At 44.9% G+C, this 19,075-nt stretch overlaps 1 protein-coding gene across 6 annotated transcripts in view; it reads right to left on the bottom strand.

Annotated features, from left to right (window-relative positions):
* Positions 1 to 398: 398 nt before the first annotated feature.
* The window catches only part of PPIG (peptidylprolyl isomerase G), a 53,283-nt gene continuing 34,606 nt past the window's right edge, over positions 399 to 19,075 (bottom strand). For all 6 annotated transcript variants that reach the window (XM_006268871.4, XM_019480503.2, XM_019480502.2 and 3 more), the window contains 4 exons: positions 16,965 to 17,132; positions 12,036 to 12,120; positions 2,018 to 2,154; positions 399 to 1,708 (listed from right to left, as the gene is read on the bottom strand). In XM_006268871.4, coding sequence (XP_006268933.1) covers positions 574 to 1,708; positions 2,018 to 2,154; positions 12,036 to 12,120; positions 16,965 to 17,132 — 1,525 coding nt within the window. In that variant the 3' untranslated portion in view covers positions 399 to 573. The remainder of the gene's footprint in view (positions 1,709 to 2,017; positions 2,155 to 12,035; positions 12,121 to 16,964; positions 17,133 to 19,075) is intronic.

The raw sequence follows: 19,075 nt of genomic DNA on the forward strand, positions 1-19,075 counted from the left end.
AACACTGATCAAAAGTATGTGACAGCAGTGCAGGTAAAATGAAGATTCATTGCAAAGTACTTCACTTTGTGATTACAAAATCCCTCTTTATTCCACGCAAAACCATTTCCTCAGGTTTTCTTCGTACTATAGTATGAACATAATTACACTGTAATAACAAATACAACTGGCAGAGTTCTACTAGCTTCAGAAGACATTTAATATATTTGCAGGTTTTTCCCCCTTGAAAACCACATATGCCTCTTTATATAAACAGTCATTTGTTCGCAATGAGATAACTAAATTTATAAATTAAAAAGTAAATGCAACAGAAAAGTACCCTCCTGGCCGTCAACACACAAAAGGATACATAAAACAATAAAATAGTGAAAACACAGCACACTGTGTTACACACAAAATTTGTTTTCATTTCAAGTTTATTAAAACTTTAGCAGTACAAATGATCCAGGTTTTAGATTATCAAAAGACCAAACTGAAGTCCACATTAAAAAAAAAAAAAAAAAAAAAAAAAAAAGTGCTCCCCAAAATGCCTCTAAAATGTTGAGGCAGAATGGAAACGCCAAGTCCACAAATTCATCCATGTCTGTCTTCATCTGTTCCAGGACTTGATTCATGATCAGACTTTTTATCCTTACTGTGAGCATGGTCTCTCTCCTGACTCTTGGATTTTTGGTTGATTTCTTTTTCTAGTGAAGATCTGCTCTTCTCCTTTTCTTTACTTCTCCGTGAAAATGATGTTTTCATTTCTCGGTCCTTGCTACTTTGCCTTTTCTTTGAGTCTGGGCTTCTATCCTGATCTTTACTATCCTGATCTTTACTACCCTTTTTTTCTTTACTGGTCTCAGGGCTACTACTTTCATAACTTCTTGAACGTTTCTTTCTTTGGTTTTCAGCATCATTCTTTCTATATGAACTTCTACTTTCTCTATTTGAATACCTTTCTCTGTGTCTGCTTTGACTTTCTTCTCTCTCAGAGCTCCTTGATTCCCTTCTCCTTCTATTGTCTCTTCCTCTATATTTTTCTGGTGTGCCTCTTCTCTCTCTACTTCTTGATCTTCCTCTTCTTCTTGAATCCCTGTTTCTTGAATACTCTTTACTTCTACTGCGATCTCTTTCCCTACTTCTAGATCTGGCTCTCCTCCCCCTGTCTCTGCTTCTGCTTCGTTCTCTTGTCCTACTATTGGAACTATATTTTCCTTTAGCCTGGTCACGGTCTCTGCTCCTCGATTTTGCATATTTTTCCCTGTCTTTGCTTTTACTATGATCTTGTTCATTACTTTTTGAGCCTGCTCTTTTACACCGTTCCTTACTTCTACTCCTTTCTTTCTCTCTCCCTCTAGAATCATGGTGCTTATCTTTTTCTTTACCTTTCTCATACTCTCTCTCTTTGCTTCTAGATCTTAATCTCTTTTCTTCATGTCTGTTGTGCTTAGAGTCTCTCTCTTTACTTTTTGATTTCTCTCTGCTTTTGCTATGGCTTCTAGATTTAGCTCTTTTCTTAGCCTTGCTTTTGTTATATTTGTCGTCTTTTTCTGAATTCCTCCTTGTTTCCCTGTCTTTGCTGCTAGATTTATGATCTTTTATTTTCTTTTCTTTTTCCCCTCTTCTATTTGGACTCTCAGAGGCTTGTCTGTGGTCTGATATTTTTCTTTCCTTTCCTCGACCAGGGCTTTTTTGATTATCTTTCTTGTTTTCATTAATTTCACTCCTTGAAGAAAGAAATTTTTTTATTTTTAAAACTTCTGAATTAAATAAAATGTCATCTGCTTTATGACTTCTACACTGATGACTATATATACTTATCATAAACAAAATGAGTGTGCTTTAAAATAGGTATAGCATGATTTAAGTTGAAATGGGTTAACTAACCCAAAATTTCACTCTAGTCTTAAAATAAAAATGTCATTACCATACAACAGAAACTGAGAAAAAGACAGGTACTACTGTAATCTTGGCATCAATGCCAATGAAAAATATAAATTGAAAAGAAAAAGAAATAACTTTAATGGTGTCTTACTTGTCTCCCTTAATCCATCTTTCTCCACTGGATACTCTCATTCTTTGAGCTCTTTGCATTTCCTGCCTCCAATGTGGAGGAGTCTCACTGCGTCTGAAGCGATCCCTTGACCTGGATCTGGAAGGTGTTCGATAGCGCTTTAGAAAAAAAGAAAAAAAGTTAAATATAAGTTTGAGTTTCATATTTTCCAGTATCCAACTCAGAATATACTGCAGAGGCTAGATTCCATGCTTCATCTAAGAGAGGTGCAGGATAGAATTTACAGTCCAGAGAAGAAGAGACTAAGGCCTCATACAGGCATTCAGTTTTTCATGAGAGAGTCACTGCTCTCCCAGTAGAAACCACAAGTGTACAAATGTTCAGACTTTTTCTCCCAGGGTAAAAACAGGCAGCCCAGAAGAAAAATAACCTGGGAACGAACAGTCAGGGTTAAATCACTCCCAGGACAGTTTCCCCAGGGACAGCAAATGTCTGTACATGCCATCGTTTCTCTCAAAAGAGAACAAAGTCCCTTGTCCCCTGTCCCCCCCACATGAAGGAGACTGTCATTTGCTGGATTCAGCTGCTCCAGAATACTCCCTCTTCGCAATCCCCACAGTGTGCTGTAGGGAAATGCAGGCTGACCAAGAGCACTCTGGGTCAGCCAATCAGGGCTGCCTTAATACACTGCTGTGATCTGTTGCCAGGAAAACTAAGGGAGCCTGCAGAGCACTCTGAGATGTATGCACAGCCTGGCTGCACAGTGTCAGCACTGTAAGCTCTCCACTCTTCAGGGCCTTGGCACGCAAATGTCAGTATACACGGCTCTGGATAACATTTTCTACCTGGAGAGCAAACCTGGGAGAAATCTCTCAGGTTATTTGAATGTGTGTTCACAGTCTAAATGGCTTTTGTTATCTTTTTACTGTCTGGATTATGGGCTTCTCAGGGTCAAAGAGAACCCTAGAATAAATCAGACACTTCTCAGAGTTGCACTAATTTACAGTACTCCCTACAGGCTCCCAATGGACTGCTCTACAACTTATTTCAATTCAGAATCCCTGTAGCTAACATACACCATAAAGACCTTGTTTTCATGTTTGTCATGCTTCCTCTTATGCCCAGTATGAGGGAGAACTTCATCTCAATAAAGCAGGCAAACTTCATAATAAAAGATGTGGAAAATAAAGCTTTAACTTGTGCACTGATCTTGTTGTAAGGAAGCATAAAAACTTGCAAAATAGTCATTAAGCATGGATCAGGATAGTTGTTATTGCTCTGTCTTGCTGATGTGCAAAATATCTTACTGTATAAATTATTTCAGACTAAAATATTTTGTCCTTAAAAATTAATTCAGTGTTTCAGTACTTTTATCAAAGGTCCCCTTTAATGAAATGGTCCTTCATTGTTATATTCTAAAGCCCCTTTTTGTATACCAACAGCTCTCTCACAAAATACTTATTTCTCCTATCCCCAAGTTTCCCATGCTTAACCTTTGGGCCAAGGAATAAATTTTTCTGCAGGTACAGGCAACATACATATAAGGAAAATGAATGAGGGGAGTGGGAAAGGTAGAGGGGGTACTGCTTAAAGATTTAACCTGGTTTCCACCATTTAAACTATGGTTAGAGAATTTCAACCACTGGTTTTAACCAAGATTTGATTACTGGAATTTATTTGAATTAAAACACACAGACTTAATCACTACTAATTAGTACCATACTTCTCACACATTCAAATCAAAACTTTGAAAGTGAAATATAATTTTTACTGAAAAGTGAAAATAGAGAAAATTCTTTCTACTGAAGTGGATGGTGCTACACTTGCTTGGAAACAAGTCACAAATGTATCAAATTTCATATCTAAGTATTATATTTACTCGAATATATGGCAAGGGTTTTTTTCCCCCCAATCAGCACGGGGAAAGAAGCCCCTCATCTTACATCTGCATACAAGAACACTTAATTGAATACACTGCCTATCATTAAACTGCTGCCAAAAACAGCAGGTGCTCAATAATGGAAACCAGCTATGAAGCTGATTAAACACAACCAACACTGAGGATTATAGAACACATGGCCCATATTGGGCAAACATCCTGATGGGAACTTACCACAAAGTTAGGTTAGTGCAATCTATCTGACCTGAGCAAGATATACTGTAGTGCCCACTGCGCTCAGTTCCCCTCAATGTCAAATCTTTTTCATATTATGGTGAGCTACTACACTGAATACATTTCAGTTTCCTCATCATTCCCACAGCTGAGCTGTCTCCTTCCCATTTCCAGTGATTCCTGTTTCTTCACCAGCCTTAACTATCTGGCAAACATCACAAAATTGGGCCCTAAACAGCTCACCCAGAATCCCTCTGTCACCCCCTCTCTCAGCCTGTCACATATGATTAGCGTGACCTTGTTCTCCATGGACACGTCCACATGTATGTGTAGGAACAAAAAAACGTTCCCTGCGCTGCATATTTGCAGCACAGGGGCAAAATTAGACCCCTGGATATCCAGGGGTCAAAAAACCCCCCCAAAAACCAAACCATGCCACAGAGTCCCAAACCATGCCTGGAGGCAACCCAGGAGTTGGTCCTCCAAACGAGATGCTTTGGTTTCTGGCCAGTGTCTCTGTGGTGCTCCTGCTGTCCCCCAGCACTGTCAAAGGTAAGTTAAGGATGTGAGGGGGGGGGGTTATGGGTGTGGGTGGGTGTGAGGAGTGGCAGGAGAATGTCAGGGGGTGTTGGGACTGTTGGGGGATGTCAGGGGCTATAAGGAGTGGCAGGGGATGTTGGGAGTGGAGGGTGTTGTCAGAAGCAGCGAGGGAATGTCAGGGGCTGTCAGGGGCTATGGGGAGTGGCAGGGGCTATTGGTGGGGGGTGCCAGGAGTGGAGGGAGTTAATGGGGACTATGGGGAGTAGAGGGGGATGACAGGGGGTGTGGGGCATGTCCCAGTGGGTGGGTTTGTGGAAGGGCTGAAGAGGGGCCTGCCACACTCCTGCCCCACCACCTGGCCCCTGGGGTGCCAGGGACAGCAGGCAGCGAGGCTGTGACTGCTGCAGTCACAGTAGGCAGTGATGTGGCACTGTAAGACCCGGGCTCTGTACATGCTGAACAGACCTGGTCCGGCTTGCTAGTGCACGACCTGGGTCAGGCCAGGCCAGGTCCATTTAGTATGTATAGAGCCTAGGTCACAGCACTGTGTTGCTGCCCGCTGTGCCTGCAGCAGAGCCACAGCCCTACACAGCCCCACTTGCCTGCTGCTGCTGGCAATGCAGCTGCCGGGGGGGGGGGGGGAAGGAGGCAGATATGTGGCAGCCCCAGAGCCATCCCCAGGGGTGTGTGGGGCCAGGGGGACTCAACCCAACCCAGCCCAGCGCAGCTCGCTAGCCCAGCTTTGCACAGGAGCAGGACGCACAGCTCCTGTGCAAATGCATGCTAGCTGTGTGACCTGGGCTGGTGGGGTGCATTTTTCCATGAGGCTCAGGCACGCCTGAGCTAATGGAAAATGTGCCCCACCAGCCCGACCTGATCCAATCCAATCTGGCCTGGGCCACGCAGCTAGCGTGCGTTTGCAAAGGAGCTGAGCCTCCTGGAGCTGTGCATCCCACTCCAGTGCAAAGCTGGACTAGTGAGCTGTGCTGGGCTAGGTCCCATTGCGTGCCTCCTGTCCACACACACCACAGGGCAAGCAGCACTGCCACCAGAGGCAGGACCCGGCACAGTACATAGGGACAGCACACTGAGCCAAGCTGGGTCCTGCTAGCACTGTGACAGCTCGTGCTGCCAGGCTGGGCTGGTTCCATGGCAGCAGGACCCAGCGCAGTGTGACACACGGTCCCCACAAGTGGCACCGGCCCCCGGGTGACACCTGCAGGTAACGCTGGTCCCCGATGAGCAACACAGGCAGCACCAGCTCTGAGCTGCTCGGGGCCGTGCCACACTGTGGAGGGGCTGGAAGCAGCGGGCTGTGAGCGTCCCCCTCCTGCTGCTGCAGGGGGTAAGTTGTAGGCCCTGCACAAGGGGGCTGTGGCCCTGCAGGATGGCTGGGATCCTGCTGGGGGGGTGGGGGGGGGGCTGTGGCCCTGCAGAGTGCCTGGGATCCTATGGTGGGGGGTCTGTGGCCCTCCAGGGTGGAGCTGGGGCCCTGCAGGGGAGGCAATCCATGTGCTGTGGGGGGGCTGCACCCTGTGGGAGCCAGGGGACACACCCCTCCTGAGCAGTCCCCCTACAAGGTCCCCCCACACTCACAGTCCCCCCACAATCATCCCACACCGACTCACATCCCTCCACACCCACCTACCTTTCCCCACATTCCTTCCTACCCCACTCCTGCAAACCCCACATCCCCCCATCACGTGAGAAGAAAACCAAAAGCATACATCAACACATACAGATATTTAGAATTTATTTTATTATTATGATACACTGGTAGGCTTCCAAACTCCTTTAACGTTGTAAATATATCAGTAAAGCATTGCCCAACAGATCTCTCTCTCTCTCTCTGTGTGTGTGTGTGTGGAAGAACATGAATTTTGGGGTATTTAAAAAAATGGATTTGGCATGCTGCTGCAGCAGTCCAGCTGACACAAGGAGCTAGTATCCCCAGATACCAATTGGCCGGGCCCCAAAGCTCCTGAGAAGGGAGTAGCCCTGAGCTGCTTGCTAGGGCAGGTTTTTATATTGCTGGGGCCAGCACAGGGCAGCTTTTCATGCTGCCCCTGGCAACTTTTTATACTGCCTCTAGTTCCCCTGGGGCTGCAGATCTGGGAGGAAACAGACAGGGTTATTTTGCCCCAAGTGGCACAATCTGCCCCATACTAAAATGCATGTCTGGGCATGTGCACCAAGGCAAAAAGCCCTGGCTCCAATTTGCACCGCTTCTATTTGAGCTGCTGCAAGCACACGTGTCTGCACGTGTGGATATGCCCCATGAGGTGGAGCTGGGCCAGGTCACCCCGTGCCTCTTCTGCATATACATTTTGGGAGGATCCCAGGTCTCATGACAAGAACACCTAGTGCCAGTCATGAGTAAGGACTGATTAGCACATGGACGCTTTTTGGGTGGTATCTGGAGTACACACATACACTAAGCAATGCTGAGCTGCAGGGTCACCATAGCTTGAAATGCTGTTGACTCTGCTGAGGCCCAGCTCAATGATCCATATGGTAAATCATGAGCCTTTTTGGCTTCGGACTAATATCATGCATAGTTTGTACTATATAGAAGTATATAGTTTATACGGGTGAGTGAAGCAGGCAGTATTTGATTTGGATTTGGCCCGATTCAGGGACAGTTATTCGATTCGCTGATTCGGACCAGCTGAATCTGAAGATTCAATTCTGATTTGGAGAATCAGAGACACAGCTTTACACATTTTTTCTACATACCTCAAGTTACCAAGCATGGCTTGTGAACGCTGAGATGGTGGGGCAGATAGTGTCCCCTTCCTTGGCAGAGGACCCAGAAGCAGACCGGAAATACTTCCAGTCCACTTCCGGGTCCACTGCCGAGCATGTGGGGAACCCTCCCCCCACGCTCCCCCGGCTTAGTGATTGGTCACTGAGGGACCCCAGGTACCCCCCACCCCAGACCCAGGAGGCACCAGCTACCAAGCCAGGGGCGTTCCCCACACCAGAAGTGCTTCTGGTTCACTTTCATGTCTGCTGCCAAGCGCGCAGAAGACCCCTCTGTGCTCCCATAGGACACTTCATCCGCCCCACCATCTCAGCATTCACAAGCCATGCCTGGTACCTCAAGGCATGTAGAAAAAACATGCAAAGCTGTGTCTGTGGCTGAATTATCGAATCTCTTCAAATTGAATTGGAGGCTTCTGATTTGATTCGGAGCGATTAATGGGTCTCCTGATTCAATTCGGATTCGGAGATTCAGCCACCAAATCAGGCCAAATCTCCTCTGAATTGAATGAGCAACCAAAGTTTTGCACAGCCCTAGTAGTTTACTATATAGAAGTAGGTAGTTTTTACAATACAGAAGTAGGTATAAAAATGCTGCTTAAAAGTGTATTTATGGAGCACCTGTGCTAAAACTTGCAGCAGTTTCAGAAAAGTTAAAATGCATCAAGACTGGATAAACTGAACTAACTACAGGCATGTTTATTTTAAAGCCTGTTTCAAATTTACCCATCACATCTTTGTGCTCAGGGAGAGCAGGGTCTGACAGTAAGGGGTGTGGGGAATAAAAAGGACTGCAGAGAGAAGGCAGAGGGCAAGAAAGCTACCTGACCCCCCCTCCCATTTATTTTCCCTGCTGTAGCACTGGGAGGGGGACAAATTTAAGGCAAACCTCCAATAATTAGATTCTATACCTGAAAATTATCTCAAATTTATAAACTTTCCATACACAGAATCCAATTATTGGGTGGGTGGGGGTGGGGGAGTATTTGCGTATATATGGTATTTTTTTCATTGAAGATTACCATGCTGATCATTTTACATTCATCCACATAGCCTCCAAAAAGAACACTTTAGGGTAGGGACTTTCCTGTACCTGGAAATTAACCATCAGAAGCAAACAGTACGAATCAATTTACAAAATCTCCTGTTGAGTAACTTCTCCACTTAAATTAAAAAATGTGCGTTGTGGACCAAATTTATAGGTTATAACAAGTGAGCTGGGGTCACATAATCATTAAGTCTAGGCTGTGGGTATACATGCCTTTGAAGATCTTCAAGTCCCACACTTCAGTGTTGTACACATGTATAGCCCCTAACCACATCCTCCCACCAAAGCTCCTAACTACAGCCTCCACTAATGGGTTGCCCTGTCCCCTGCTTTCTCTGCTTCCAAGGACAGCTAAACACATAGGAGAGTGCTTACCAATAAAATATATCAGATTTACCCAAATAACCTTGTCTGCCTATGTCCTTAGACCAACACAGCTACAACCAACACTCCTGAAACTAAGTATTCACACCACTCGACGGAGGCCCTAAGCAGGGGGATACAGAGCACTGTGAGAAACCAGAGAACCAAACAAACCTTTGTTATGATCTGTGGACTGCCCAAATATTTCAGGAGACAATTCAAAAGGAAGCACTTCAGAAGATCTTTCTCATTTATTGAAGGGTCATTTTTTAAGGACTTGAGCTATTTTTTAAGTGCTTCTTCAGCTGTGCACTTCTGCATGCTCATTGTTTGGAGCACTTCAACATTACATCTGTCCCATGCCCCAGCCTTGATCAGCTTTGCTTTGATTCTCACCTTCATTGTGTGTGAGAAGTAGTCTTTTTTGTTACATCTGCAATTGTGGCATGTTCATTCTGGAATTGGTCAAGACTAACTGCTATTGGTTTTAGTTGTTGACATAGATGCTCTACCTCTTTGTGCAACTGTATCCTGTTGATTATTTTAACTGTTTTATTGAGTGTCACTACAATTTTTCAGAAAAGTTTCAAAGTATGCCACTTGGATGTTCCACCTAGTTTCTGCAGGCAGTTGGGGCATAGCAGACTGCTTAATTATTAAGATGGACTTCAGCAGCATGGAGGGCTTAGCAGTATTTCTAATCTCTAGGACAGGGGTGGACAAAATAGAGCCCGCAAGCTGGATCCAACCCACCAATTGCATCTAGCCCACGGCTGCCCCTGTGGTGCTACGCATGGGGCCAAGCACCGCCCGCAGCCAAAGTGCAGCACCTGGCAGGGATGCTGCTGCCGCCACCCAGGTACTGCTAGGCTCCCCTCCCCCCCACCTATTTCTCTGCCCCCTGCCCATGCTGCACTGCTCTGGGCAGCAGGTAGCACGGGGAAAGCAGCAGCAGCTGTGTGCCCAGCCAGGTAAGGAGGAAGCTGCACGATGAACAGCCACCTGCAGACAGCTGAGTGAGTGAAAGGCAGCCAGGAGCTGGAGCCCCACACACTGGGGTAGGAGCTGCCCAGCTGTAGCTTCGTGCCATGCATGGCTGAGCATGTGGTACCTGGCATGCATCCCTATGGCCACCACTGCTTCTCCACAATACCTGCTGCCTGGAGTGGTACAGCTGGGGCAGGAGAAGAGGAGGAGGAGCCACTGGAGGCAGGAGGAGCTAAGCAGTACCCAGGTGGCTGCAAAAGCAGCAGGAGCAGCTCCACCAGAAAGCTGCGTGCGCTGACTGGGGCTGTCAGGCACAGGGTGGATGTGGGTGGCAGCGCAGCATGGGCAGCACCCCAGACAGAACTCAGTCCTAAGCAGACCACACATGCATCGCACTGCCCAGGTGAGCTCTGCTGCGTGTACCCCATCCCAGCCCCTCACCAGCTCCCGGGACCTAGCATATGGGCTCATACACGTGCGCACACTTCCCCCCAACCACAATATACAAGAGTAAGACTATTTTCAACTGCTATGCAATTGCCTTTATATACCCTACTCAAAAACACATAAATCAGGACAAAAATGATTTTTAAATAAAATTAAATATGTTATAGAAGATATTTGATTTTTAATACATGATTTTTATCTAGAATTTGTTAAAATGAGATCTTCTAAAAGATTTTGTGTGTGTGGCCCTTGATGGCTCACCACAATTGTTAGATGGACCGCCAGGTGAAACAACTGCCCACCCCTGCTCTAGCCCTTGCCTAACAATAGGTTTCACAGAATTAGGTAAGTCTTTTCCCAGAATGTTCATAAAATGAAAGGTACAACTGCAGCTTATGAAAAATGGTTGTTTTTTCTTGGTTCTTGCGGAACTCTTCATATATTTTTTTTTTTTTGCCATTTTGGTTTATCACTGACAAATTTCTTCACATTACCAAATCTAGAACACTATAGTAGTTTCTGGAATGCTTGCCTAATGAAAGCCAGTTTCAACGGACTTAAACCAGTTTTGACCACTGTCTTGCTTAAAACTAAAACAAAAGTGTTTTTCTGCCGATCCCAATCTAAATAACTCAAATTCATATCAGAAAATAAAGCTGCTTTTACATTCTGAGTAACTCTGAAGTATAAGATAATATTACCTCACTGACACAAAATAAACTATGCTGTGCTAAAATGGGATACCCAAAATGATGCATCAAAAAACTTCCACTGAATTCTCAATGATGGCAAATGAATCTTCATTTGGAAAACAGCTGCTGGACTGTATCTGAAAATCTTTTAGATATTAAAACTGCCCACTCCCTTCCTGCAACAAAACTGCCTTTTGCTTTAATAAGCACCGCCAGACAAACATCTTTCAAAACATTTAGTTAAGGGCAAGAATTCAAGTGACACTGAAAGCTTCTATCATGGGATAAAATAGTGATGGAATTCACGTTTAATGAATATAATAATCAAACAGCTGACTCTTAAAGCCTGACGCGTTTTGATCTAATCAAGTTTAAGGATGAGGAAGACAGTACTCTATGGAAACTCTGACTCAGACATGAAGGAAAAGTTACACTAGTGATTCTATATTATAGCTTATATCCCAACATTTCTAGATCATTGAATACTGCACAATATATTTGAACAGGCTTTGCTTATCAGTGTGTTTTTTAAGCCTGTTGCGGATAACATTATTTTGCTGAAATGATTAACCTTGTTTACAACATGGATGTTCAAAAGAAAATAACTAAGCTTGTAACACTGGTTGATTTGAACTTGTGTTGGCTCTAGCCAGCCTGAAGCTTCTGTCTGTCTTAAGCCAGAATGCATATGGTTCTGGTGGACTGCTTTTCCCCACCATTTCAATAAAGTCTAAGTTGATATAGTAGTAAAAATGAATTCTGCTGATAAAGCCAAAATATACAATAGATCTCATACCAGTTCAGCTAAACACATTGGTTTAGCTGAACTAGTGCTCTTAGCATTGCCCATTGGTGAACAGACCAGAAATCCTGGGAGTCAGACCTGCTGGATTCTAATCACAGCTCCATTACTCTCTTACCAAATCATTAACTACAATGGCTTAATTTCTCTTCCTCCTTAATACATTGTAAAATGGGGGTTAATAACCACCTTTCTTCTTTCCAAGAAATCTGTACAATTGTTTTAACATCCTTGGATTTTACAAGTGTACACATTTCTGCCACAAACATTTTTTATATACTTACCCTAGGGCCTCGTCCTTTTATTTTTCTTCCAGATCTGGTTACTAAAAGCCTTCTCTGGTATGTTGACTGGGAGTTTGCTGGATTACTAAAAATGAAGAGAAAACTGATACCATTACACTCTTTTTAGAAGGATAAAAGAGTAAAGACTGTTTGAATTATTTTTTGCAAATTAAACAAGCTAAAACTTCATGAAAACAGAGATTCAATTGTCATTCTCATTTACCAGTCCAGTCAGTAACTAATGGTCATCATGAACAATACAATAGTTTTACAATCCTGGTCAATGTCTATTCAGAAAGCATAACATTTAAGAAAATTATTTGGAGGCAGAGAGAAAGAAGCAATCCCTCACACATTTTTGGAGGGGACTCGGTATTAAAACATTCTGAAACCTCAATATGATTGCAGGTACTACAAAGTTATCGTATCATAATATTATAAAAACCTCTCTTTTCTTCACCTCTGTCATTCCTCATTCTCTGTATCATGATAAATTCTTCATGAGAGGAACCCTGCATTTTAAAGCATAGGAACACTCCTCTGGGTCCTGCAGAAATAATTAATAACTTGCATTTGAATTACTGCTTATAGAAGCTGTAAAGAACGAGCAAGTCCATTTAGCCACTGGTTAAGTACTAGACAGTAACAGCCACGCTGGTACAAGCTCTACCATACTGATCTACCAGTATTGTTCCAACCTTCATCGGAAAGGATCAGCTCTGATTTAAGGTGTATCTGCCACAATTAACAGAACTTCTTCCTATGTGATGTGATTTTCAACAAGGGTGCCACAGAATCTAGAGGTGAACCGATACATCAGTCCGATATCGGATCGGCACCAATATAAAGACAACTGTCTGCATTGGAAGTTAGCCTGATATGGCCAATAATTTGGCTGATAAATGGCCTGTGCATGCTCAGCCACAGCGCAGCAAATAGGTGGCAAGGAGCACAACCCCGCAGCTTGAAGAGCAGTGTCCAGCTGGTAAGTCTGTTGTGGTGGAAGGAGAGGGGGGAGGGAAGGGGTGTGAGGGAGCAGATCGAGGCCCCCCCACAGTGAGGGAGAGGGTGGGGCTGGGACAGGGACTGGGGCAAGCGCTGCCCAGCCACGGTGAGGTGGGCATGAGATGGAACGGCAGCTCCCACCATTGTGCAGCATTCATCCAGGACCCACTCATCTGGCAGCCCATCATCCAATGGCTCCCACTGCTCGACTAGGGATTAGGGAGTAAAAGGAAGACCCAGGGAGGAATAGGACCCCTGCTAAATGGGCAGAAACAACTGGTGACGGACAGGGGGGACAAGGCTGAACTCCTCAACGAGTTCTTTGCCTCAGTGTTCCTAAGCGAGGGACACGACAAGTCTCTCACTGGGGTTGTAGAGAGGCAGCAGCAAGGCGCCAGACTTCCATGCGTAGACCTTGAGATGGTGCAGTCACTTGGAGGAACTGGATGCCTTTAAGTCGGCAGGCCCGGATGAGCTCCATCCGAGGGTGCTGAAGGCACTGGCCGACATCATTGCAGAGCCACTGGCGGGAATATTCGAACGCTCGTGGCGCACAGGCCAAGTCCCGGAGGACTGGAAAAGGGCCAATGTGGTCCCCATTTTCAAGAAGGGGAGGAAGGAGGACCCAGGCAACTATAGGCCAGTCAGTCTCATCGCCATCCTTGGCAAAGTCTTTGAAAAAATTATCAAGGCTCACATTTGCGAGAGCCCGGCAGGACAAATTATGCTGAGGGGGAACCAGCACGGGTTCGTGGCAGGCAGATCGTGCCTGACCATTCTAGTCTCTTTTTATGACCAGGTTACGAAACGCCAGGACACAGGAGGAGGGGTGGATGTCATATACTTAGACTTCAGGAAGGCCTTCGATACGGTATCCCACCCCATACTGGTGAACAAGTTAAGAGGCTGCGACTTGGATGACTACACAGTCCGGTGGGTGGCGAATTGGCTGGAGGGTCACACCCAGAGAGTCGTGGTAGATGGATCGGTTTTGACCTGGAAGGGTGTGGGCAGTGGGGTCCCGCAGGGCTCGGTCCTTGGACCGATACTCTTTAATGTCTTCATCAGTGACTTGGACGAGGGAGTGAAATGTACTCTGTCCAAGTTTGCAGATGACACAAAGCTATGGGGAGATGTGGACATGCCAGAGGGCAGGGAACAGCTGCAGGCAGACCTGGACAGGTTGGACAAGTGGGCAGAAAACAACAGAATGCAGTTCAACAAGGAGAAATGCAAAGTGCTGCACCTAGGGAGGAAAAATGTCCAGCACACCTACAGCCTAGGAAATGACCTGCTGGGTGGCACAGAGATGGAAAGGGATCTTGGAGTCCTAGTGGACTCCAAGATGAACATGAGTCGGCAGTGTGACAAAGCCATCAGAAAAGCCAATGGCACTTTATCATGCATCACCAGATGCATGACGAATAGGTCCAAGGAGGTGATACTTCCCCTGTATCGGGCACTGGTCAGACCGCAGTTGGAGTACTGCGTGCAATTCTGGGTGCCGCAATTCAAGAGGGATGCGGATAACCTGGAGAGGGTCCAGAGAAGGGCCACTTGTATGGTTAAGGGCCTGCAGTCCAAGCCCTACGAGGAGAGACTAGAGAAACTGGACCTTTTCAGCCTCCACAAGAGAAGGTTGAGAGGCGACCTTGTAGCTGCCTATAAGTTCATCACGGGGGCACAGAAGGGAATTGGTGAGTATTTATTCACCAAGGCACCCCTGGGGGTTACAAGAAACAATGGCCACAAGCTAGCAGAGAGCAGATTTAGATTGGACATCAGGAAGAACTTCTTCACAGTTAGAGTGGCCAAGCTCTGGAACGGGCTCCCAAGGGAGGTGGTGCTCTCCCCTACCCTGGGGGTCTTCAAGAAGAGGTTAGATGAGTATCTAGCTGGGGTCATCTAGACCCAGCACTCTTTCCTGCTTATGCAGGGGGTCGGACTCGATGATCTATTGAGGTCCCTTCCGACCCTAACATCTATGAATCTATGAATCTATGACTGGGAAGGCACGGGGCAGGGGGCCTGTGCCCCCAGATCTGCACAGGGCAGGGGCCGCATCAGGCTGCGCTTGGGGCGGGCAGCAGCAGCACCGAGAGCAGGGGCTATGTGGGGGCTACAGCAAATTTTGGGGTTGCTGCAGCTCCCCTGTAGCCCTGCTCCCAGTGCCACCGCCACCCACCCCAAACACAGTCTGACATAGCACCTGCCCCACCTCACAGATTCGGGGGTACACGCTCCCCCATGCCCTCCCAGACAAGCAGTGAGAGCAGTGAAGGGAGCTGCCAGACAAGCAGGCAAGCGGCTCCCAGACAAGCGGCATACAGTGGTAGGAGCTGCCCTCCCCCCGGACGAGCCACGACTCAGTCTCATGCCTGCCCTGCCCTGGCTGGGCAGCACTTGCCCCAACCCCAGCCCCTGTCCTAGCCCCAGCCCCCCTCCCTCACCATGGGGGACCTTGATCTGCACCCCCATGCCCCTTCACTCCTGCCTCCCCTTCCACCACAACAGACTTACCAGCTGGACACTGGTATCGGAAATTGGATTGGTATTGGCTGATATGCCTCCTTAAAAATCGGCTATCGGTATTGGCTCCAAAAACCTCTATTGGTGCACCCCTAACAGAATCCTCTGAAGGATGCTGCAGCAAATGTGAGGAGATAGATAAGGTGTGAGGAGATATGCAGATAACGGAAGGCTCAGGCTCCAGGTGTGAGGAGATAAGTAGATAAAGGCTTTCCCTGCCTGGGCCCTCTGCAAGGAGGTGAGCACTGTAATAAGTTCGTTCTTGGAACAGGATGCTGCTCGATTCACCAAAGTTATGGAGGGAAGACCTGAGTCTGATAAAGGGTGCCCTGAGTTTAAAAAGGTTGAGAACTGCTGCATTACAGAATCTCAAAACCAAGAGTTTAGTAAACTTTAAAGAGGTCTTAGATAATTATCTAATTGCTCTTTATCTCATCAAATATACAAACTACAACCCTAATACTCCAAAACATTAGCCAACCATTAACTAACCACCTGGAGTCAGAAAATAATTCTCTATATGACCAGGTAATGGTATTTCTTATGCTAGCAATGGCCAGGAATGGGAACCTGGAGTAGATGGACACAGTGTCCAAATTAAGGAATGTCATTAGAAATTAAATTAAACAATATTTCATATTTGACCACCAACAATCATCATTAGCACCAATAGTTAGTTGATGCTAACTTTCCATATGTAGTAGAATATTGATTAAAGTTCCCCAATTTATTTACCTTCTTACCATTATTTACCCTGAAAGTTTCCTTAACATGCACCACTGTAATATCCACATTACTCAGATGTTTAAAATTCAATTTATAAAAAAGGAAATGCTATTGTTCATAATTAGTGTTCAACAATTTTTTCACATGTTTTCCAGTGAAAGCTGTGGATTCTGTAAGATAAAAATGTTTTACATATTTCTCATTTTGAACAAAATCTAGAGACATTCTAAAATCAACTGAAAATTCAAAGCAAAGTTCCAAGTGTTTTTTTTTTAAACAACTTCGACTTCCTAAAAATAATCATTTATTTATTTATTTCGGAGAACTCAAGTTCAAAGTGAAATTTAGATTTTGTTGAAGCAAACTGTCTGATTAATGCCAAACATTTTTTTTTAATTTACCAAAAAATTGTGAATTCACCCTAAAGCAAAATGTATAGTTTTCCCTGAACCTGCCAATGAACTGAATATACTATTTTTATCCAGGTCAACTCAAGCCCAAGTGTTTACCAAGTTTTAAAGATGACAACATATATTAGATACCATGCCAGTAGTTAAGTTGGCAGTGCAGCACACTGAGATATGGGAAGAAACCTGAAGTTCCCAAGCATCTAAAAGCATTAACATGATCATATGACTATAAATAAGCAGTTTGACTTAAAAATATTACCTCTCTCTTTCTTTTTCCCTGCTCTTCCTCTCTTTGTCTTTTTCATCTACTTTAGGAGGACTTTTTCTCATCAGAAATCTGTTTTCTGGTACAGGAGGGATCTCCTCAGGACGAACAGTAGACAACGGCTGTGCTTCAGGGTTTTCAACTTCACTTTCACTAGAGGAGCTTTATTTATGGATAAAAATATGCTTATAAATATTTAGGTTTAAAATAGTCATGCATTTTAAGTTAAGGGTTTCCAGGGAAGGCCTCTTAATCTGTCCACACTTTATTTTGGAAAGTATTTACACTAGCAACAGAGAAATAAATTTAGAAGACTAATTATTGCAGGTTGTATTAAATAGATTTCTTTTTCACTCTGGTGCAGAAAACAAAATGGTGAAGTTTAAAAAACCCCCCAGCTATCTTGTTATCATGAGGCCTTCACTCAGGGATGTATGGGTATAATGCATATTTAACTGTCATTACATATTGCTTTTTAATCACTGAATTCTTAGTTTATGCAGGGGTAGTGTTGGACTGATGTAGCTATGATGGTCCAGGAATCGTATGAGAGAGAAGGATTTTTGTGGGTGTATCTTTTTATTGGACGAACTGCAGGGTTGGAATAAAGTGAGACAAACTTTCAAATACAAGGCATTCTTCATCGGGTCATTCATCATCAGATCTGATTAAAAATGCCTTGTATTCAAAAGTTTGCCTCACTTTATCCTAACCATGCAGTTTGTCCAATAAAAAGATATCACCCACAAAACTCCTTAATTGAATAATTTACGTAGTGACATGTTGAATATGTGTGTGGTGTTTTGTTAGATACTGTTCAGAAACTTAATATCAAAATGGTGATGTTCAGCTTGCCCATTTGATGGTAAACATGAGGAACTGTAGGAGTTCTCTGCATTTTATTATTCATTAAACTCAAAGGGAAACTTGTTTTGGAACAAAATTCTGAGCGTTTGAATAGTAAGATGGATGAATCAGACAGTCCTACCTTAACTGATGATTTTATTACATTTTAGTACTTGTGTTGAAAGAAAATATGATTTTAACAACTCCAATCCAAATTTTCATGGCAGAACTATAGCACATTAAAAGGTAACATATTCAAAAGCAACAATGTGACTTAAAATCCTGAATTCAATGATGCTTTTTGAAAACATTACTCAGTACACCAAACAGGGTTAATATTGGCATTTAGCATTCTGAGAATGCTAAAAGCTAAGAGCTAGTACAGTAACGCAGTAATGTGTTTCTTTGAATTCTAATTCTGTTCCTTTTTAGACTTAAGAGGCCACAGACAGTGAATAGACAGGCAGAGAGCAAGCGCATGCCTGGATTTCAGCCCCTAGCTGGAGCGCTACATAGGTGAGCTCTCCAGTCAGGGGCCACTAGAGCAGTGGTTCCCAACCTTTTTTGTACCAGGACCTTTTTTGTACCCATTTATAAATATCAATGGTCAGTCCCAACTCAGTGTCCCTCACTCCTGACCCACTGTGCCGCCCCCCCCCCCCTTTGTGTGGGGCAAGGGGGACCCCAAGCAGCCCTGTGCAGGCTGGAACTCTGCTAGCCTGCAAGGGAGAAGCCATGATTTCCATTTTTCTCCTTTAAAGGAGAACCCATTTTTAAAGTTTGTTCGCAACCTTTTAATATATTCTTGCAACCCACTTTTGGGTCGCAATCCACAGGTTGAGAAACAGTGCACTAGAGGGCTGCTCCCTGGGCCACCCCTGCTCTTAGGGGAGCCTATTACTTGATAGCTTGTCCTCTCCCATGCTGTCAAACAGGCAGCCCCCACAGCCTGTAATTTGCTGCATGTGCAGTTCAGATGGGCTGCACAGGCACTTGTCCAGCTGAGTGGCACAGCATGGGAGGCATTTAAACCTCGTAGGGCTGGCAACCATGGCAAGGATGTTTGTGACCCTGTGGGCTTCAAAACTACTTCCTATGTTCCCTAGCTGGGTGATGTGGGTGGCATTTAAAGGTTTCAGGGCCAGGAACTGTGACAGGGAGTGCTTTCCCAACCCCAGGTCCCCACAGGCTTTGAAATCACTGCATGTGCTGCTCAGCTGGGTGGTACAGGAAGCATTTAAATCCCATGAGAAGAGGTT

This window comes from Alligator mississippiensis, chromosome 4, assembly GCF_030867095.1.
Source record: "Alligator mississippiensis isolate rAllMis1 chromosome 4, rAllMis1, whole genome shotgun sequence".
Classification (NCBI taxonomy): domain Eukaryota; kingdom Metazoa; phylum Chordata; order Crocodylia; family Alligatoridae; genus Alligator; species Alligator mississippiensis.